This window comes from Rhinolophus sinicus, chromosome 7 (assembly GCF_057876585.1).
Source record: "Rhinolophus sinicus isolate RSI-liver-muscle chromosome 7, RSI-T2T, whole genome shotgun sequence".
Classification (NCBI taxonomy): Eukaryota; Metazoa; Chordata; class Mammalia; order Chiroptera; family Rhinolophidae; genus Rhinolophus; species Rhinolophus sinicus.
In genome coordinates this window covers 21,376,150-21,381,904 of record NC_142507.1, presented here as the reverse complement: position 1 = coordinate 21,381,904, position 5,755 = coordinate 21,376,150, and the positions used below count along the sequence as shown (strand labels likewise).

General features: G+C 39.7%; 1 protein-coding gene and 1 non-coding gene across 2 annotated transcripts; both read right to left on the bottom strand.

Moving 5' to 3' along the window:
- Positions 1–441: 441 nt before the first annotated feature.
- Positions 442–1,943, bottom strand: RPS20 (ribosomal protein S20). The gene is made up of 4 exons (XM_019711083.3): positions 1,787–1,943; positions 1,458–1,557; positions 1,083–1,156; positions 442–661 (listed from the first exon to the last, which is right to left on the bottom strand). The coding sequence occupies exons 1-4, from the start codon at positions 1,787–1,789 to the stop codon at positions 479–481; spliced, it is 360 nt and encodes a 119-aa protein (XP_019566642.1). The 5' UTR covers positions 1,790–1,943; the 3' UTR covers positions 442–478.
- LOC141568731 (small nucleolar RNA U54) lies at positions 1,227–1,293 on the bottom strand. Its single transcript, XR_012491951.1, has one exon. It is a non-coding gene; the product is annotated as a small nucleolar RNA U54 (small nucleolar RNA).
- Positions 1,944–5,755: the final 3,812 nt, after the last annotated feature.

The following is a 5,755-nucleotide window of genomic DNA, read 5'->3' as shown; positions in this document are numbered from 1 at the left end:
ACTTAACTGCCAGAGCCAAGGTGGGAATTTCAGCTTTTCCTGGTTACTTGCCCTCTATACAGTAGGCTCTAAACCATAGCCGTGTACTTTAGAATCACCCCAGAAACTGTTTAGAAGACTGATAGCATCAATGAAATCAGAATTTCAGGGGGTAGGACGCAGAACATCTCTTCGGAAGAATATGCAATCAGTTATGAACCACACTATATGATCATCAGTGGTCTGGTCTCATGTGTTGTTTTTAGTTAATTAAATTCAGTTGTCCTATGATTCCAAGTGTAAACTGGTTTAGTGGCCGCTATGAAATATTAATATAATGAAAACAGGATAGACTACCATAGCATATCTAATTTTGATTTTTCTACTTGAAAAATAGAGTGAGTTCATAGTACACTGTATAGTCCTAAGATCTGCCAGTATTATGAATAAAAGTCAACAAAATTTAACAACTGATAGTCAATTTATTAAAAAGATTGACTTAAGCATCTGCAATGGTGACTTCAACCTCGACTCCTGGCTCAATACTGATGGAAGTGATCTGCTTAACAATCTCAGAAGGACTGTGCAAGTCAATCAGTCGCTTGTGGATCCGCATCTGAAAACGATCCCAAGTCTTAGAACCTTCCCCACAAGGAGTTTTTCTTGTAGTGATTCTCAGAGTCTGCAACAAAAGACAAAGGAAACGAAACATTTTTGGTTTTATGCTCATCTCTAGAACATCTAGAAAACTATTACTCTGAAGTATTCCATTTGAAAATTTCCCAAGACATCATTCCTCTCTACACAGTCCCTATATACTATCAATTTATAACAGTAAGTCCATTTTCACTCAGCCACTCTTGAAGCTTATGACTGTGAAGCACACCACACCAAGATACAGCAGCAAAGAAGCTTCAACTGTTACCTCTATAAGTTACTTAGTATGAACCAATCTCTACCAGCAAGTTTTATTTGGGTTTGTATCATTAGCACCACTATACAAATCTTAGGAGCCAAAATCCCCGTATCCTAAGTGGTAAAAATCTGGATTTATGCAAAGACCATAGGTAACTCCTACTTTCTGCCCCTATGATTTACTTCACCTTGGTGGGCATCCGAACTGGTCCTTTCACTTTGAGATTTTTTTCCTTTGCGCCTCTGATCAAGTCAGCACACACTACAGGGAAATAAAAGCATCTTTCAGTTCATTCAAAACCATCAAAAGTCGCTTAAAAATTTTTAACTGCTGCTGGCTCAGAATAGCGTATAAAACTTTCACCATAATTCAACACAGTAATTATCTCCTCATCGCCAACTATGAAGTAAAAGACACAGTAAAAATTAAATGTAGACCATTTTTACTGTCTTTCCAAACTAAGCAACTTGTCACTTTAATTCGAAGTCAATCTTGTACAGTAACAAGTCAAACTCATCTCTCTTTTGACCCAAAGGTCTCAACCTGAAACAACTGTACTGACCCTTCTCCAAGGATTTTACGTTGCGGCTGGTAAGAGTAATTCTAATTCGGTGAATCGCCACCTCTGGTTCCACGGGTGTCTTTCCGGTATCTTTAAAAGCCTATTATACAGACAACAAAAACACCAACGTTTTATAAAGCCTGTCAATTCTGGAGACAAACATCATCGAAACCTTACCGGGTTCCTCCACCATTTCAGGAATTCCTTCACTGGTGAGTGCCGTTTACTCACCGCCTCCCCCCATCCCGGCATCGGTCCCCAGAAGAGAGCGAGACCCGGGGCCGAGTCCCGCCGCGGCCACAACCGAGCGGCGCGGCCCTCCGCCTCACCATGGCTGCGGCGCGGCTTCCTGACCGACTTGTTCCTCCGCGAGAGCGAACAGCGGTGAGTCAGGAGCAGGAGCGGGCGAAAACGAACGACGATCGAACTACGACCGTGTCTTCCTCAAAGAGAAAGAAGGGCTGGCTGCGTGGCGCTTATATAGCTCCGCTCGGGTCTGCATCCGGGTCCTTTACGTTTTTCTGCGCTGCCCCGGAAGTCGCTTAGCCCCGCGGGCACGGGAGACTCAGGAGGCGGCTGCGCGAGTCGGAGCTGGAGCGCCGCGGAGTTGGCGCGCCGCGGAGTTGGCAGGAATAGCGCGGCTGCGTGCGCCCCCTGTCGCTCTGGGGGAGTCAGAGCCACACGAGGGGGGGGTCCTGGCTGCGTAGTCCCCAAGGTCCTCTGGCTAGCCACCTGGCAAAGATGACAGAAAGACAGCAACTTGGCCTAAAACCTGAAAAACTCATGTGTTAGGTGAGCAGACCCCCGGCCTCCTCAAAATAAAAACGACTTCTGTGGTTTTTACCGTGCATATTTTGCTTCCCATACAAACCGAGACACTTGTTCTCTGAGCAAGTGGGTAACTGAGTTTAACTCACGTCTGTGTTAGGAAAAATGATCCTGATAACCTGGGCATGTTATTATTATTATTATTATTTTAATTAATGGGTAGTTATTTTTCATAGCCTTAAATAATCCTTTTTGTAATATTTCAGCTTCTGGCTTCACAGGCCTGTAGAAACATCTCATCTGTTTCTAGAAAGCGCCTGAACTTGGGATCTCCCCTTCTGGGAAACTGGGGGCAAAAATGCCAGGCTGCTGGGATTATCCTGGAGCGTGTTGCACATCTGGAGGCCCAGCCTGAAGACCCAGGGTATCCACCTAATTCTGAAACATGTTATCTCCTCTCTGTTCTGATAAAGTAATATTCAATAAGACCCTTCAAGATCTCCCTATTACTGTGAGCATAACCAAATATGGAACAAAGTACAATGGGAAAACCGAGTGGTTAACCGACCTACGCAGCCGGGATAGATAGCATAGTGAAAATACATAAACTTAAAGATGAAGGAAGGGGTGGTTAGATAGAATGAAATTGATGAGATGAGTTTTGATACAGGGCAGAAGGAAGAATAAATAACCTTATATTATTTTACATGTGAACCTCTGGTACAAAAGAGTTATTTCCTCAGGCACAAAATGGTGAATGACAGAAATCTGACCCCTCCAGTTAGGGCTCTTTCTTGAACCTTGCTCTTCTGTTCCCTGGAGGTAAATTCTACTTGAAACTTTAATCAAGTAGTATTGACTTATGTACTTGGTGATAATTGGAAATGGCTAATAGCTGGCTTTCTTTGGCTCACAAAGTATACTAGATTTTGCTGCCATTTAATAATTAATTTAAGTGTTAAAATTTGAATGGTGTCCAGTTCAGTTATTTTTAAATGTTATCCGTTGGCTGTAAATGCTATATTAGCAGAATTTGCAGCAAAAAAATTGAAAACCTGCATTCTTATTTTACTAGCTGTAACCAAAATGTGACTTCATAATTTAGGGCTTTAACTTAGTGGTATGGCTAACCACTAAACAAAAAACAGACAAAAGTGCAATTGCCTAAGCTCCCTGAGATGTGATCCACCACCATTGCATTAGTACCGAAGGTGAATGTGCACCTTCAGGGACAACTTACAGCAGCATTCATGTTTTACTAATGCTCAAAGAACAATCAGAAATTCAAAGACGGAGTGCTCGAGAAGTACACTGGTGATTTTTTTGAATAACAAATCTGGTACATCTATTCTTAGGCTTGCCTTCCCCTTCAAGTATTGGAGGAAATGGTGAATAAATTAACTTCCTTGACCATAGAAAAATAATTTCGGTATAGACAAAGGCAAAATATGGCCAGGCACGTATGGGAAAAATTGTTCATGTGACAGGAACTAAGAAAACAGCTGGTTGAATTAATATGAGACAAATGTCATGAAAAACTTTACTATTTTCCAAGTTGACATGATTTAGTTTCCAATATTTTGTTGTATTTTTTTCTTGAAAGTTATCAGCTGCTATAGTTCCCAAATTTCAATATAAAGTGTAATGTTTTAGTATAGATGTAAGATTGGAGAAAAAGTAGAATTTAACAATAAGCACAAAAGAAGAAGAAAATACATCATGCTACCATGCAGAGATAAATCACTTATTTACACTTTCAGGTGTGTATGTATCTCTTTTAAAAAAAGGGCTTATACTCTATATAGAGTTTAGTGAGCTGCTTTATTCACAGACTGTTTTGTTACAATAGATATACTTCTGCAACATCCCTTTTAATGATTGAATTGTGTGGGTGGTTCATTCATAATTTCTTGAATTAGTCCTCTATTTTTAGACATTTAGGGTGTTTTTCCATTTCTCACTCTTACAAACAATACAATCAAATACATGCTTCTAGATCAGGGTTTCTCAGACTCAGCAAAATTGACATTTTGGGCCAAATGATTCTTTGTTGTGGGGGCTGTCCTGTGCATTGTAGAATGTTTAGTGGCATTTCTGGCCTCCACCCACTAGATGCCTGTAGGAATGTCTCCGCTCCAGTTGTGACAGTCAAACAAGTCTCCAGACATTGTCAAATGTTCCTTGTGGGGCAAAATTAACCCCCCCCCCAGCATCCCTTAACTACGCCCCCCCCATGAGAACCACTGTTGTAGATGAATATTTTAGCTCATTCTTAATGCCTTAGATCAATTACTAGATATATTTACCCTTTGATAGCTTAAAGAATAAGCATGTTTTAAATAATTAGGTAAGTTGCCCTCTGGGAAAGTTATACCCAAATAGATACTTCTTCCAGCAGTATAATAAAGATTTTTGTGTGAAAAATAGAATTAAATATCCGTTTCATCTTAAAATTGAAAAATATTTTTAAGATTATTACAAACTATGTTTTAAATATCTCTGTTCATAGCTTTCCTTCACTAATTTTTATGGTTATTTTAAAAGTATCTTGTAAAGACTTACTGCAAGTATTTGTGTCTTTCTGTGGACAGCCATCTACTGGTCTTTTCCTGCAATAACAGTATTATCGTACTACTTCCAAAAGGAAATTAACAGCCATTAAAACTACTTTATTCATGGTACACATATGTATGTTTATGAATAAAATTATAAAGACAAAATGTGAAATGAACATGGATGAGACTGGACACTATTTTATTTCCACATTTTTTTTAAAAGATTTTATTGGGGAAGGGGAACAGCAACAGTGTGTACTTCCAGGATTTTTTCCAGGTCAAGTTGTTGTCCTTTCAATCCTAGTTATGGAGGGTGCAGCTCAGCTCCAGGTGCAGTTGCTGTTGTTAGTTAGTGGGACGCGGGGGAGGGCGCAGCCCGCCATCCCTTGTGGGCGTTGAACCGGCAACCTTGTGGTTGAGAGCCCACTGGCCCATGTAGGAATCAAACTGGCAGCCTTCAGCATTAGGAGCACGGAGCTCCAAATGCCTGAGCCACTGGGCTGGCCCCTATTTCCAGAATTTTTGATCTAAATAAAATTTATGTTAAAACTCTTTAGTCTAAAATTTAAGAATAAAAACCACAAAGAGTTTAAAACACTCTTAAGTAGAGGATCGAATCAGTGATTTGGAAGATAAGGTGGCATAAAACACCCAATCTGAATAGCAAAAAGAAAAAGAATCATCTTTACCATTAATGTTATCTGTTGTCTTTATCGATAGTAGCAAAGCTATACCTGAGAGATGTAAAATCATATTAAATAGCATGATATATAAGGACTTTATATATTTCACTTTAATTGAGGTCAGAAATTTTATTGAGCTATTAATGTGTTATAAGGTCAAATTCTCATTTTTTTAACTCTTTCATTCTGTAGTTCAAAGTTCCATAGATACCCAAGCCAGTTAAGACTATTTGCTTATTAAAATTGTTTCACTAAAGTGAGTGATGGAACAGAACTAAAGACACAGTAAGAT

Excerpts from the sequence above, each read along its gene's own strand:
- RPS20 (XM_019711083.3), bottom strand. Across the intron at positions 1,157-1,457 it reads CGTAAAATCCTTGGAGAAGG|TGTGTGCTGACTTGATCAGA; the intron begins GTCAGTACAGTT and ends ATTTCCCTGTAG. Across the intron at positions 662-1,082 it reads CAGTTCGGATGCCCACCAAG|ACTCTGAGAATCACTACAAG; the intron begins GTGAAGTAAATC and ends CTTTTGTTGCAG.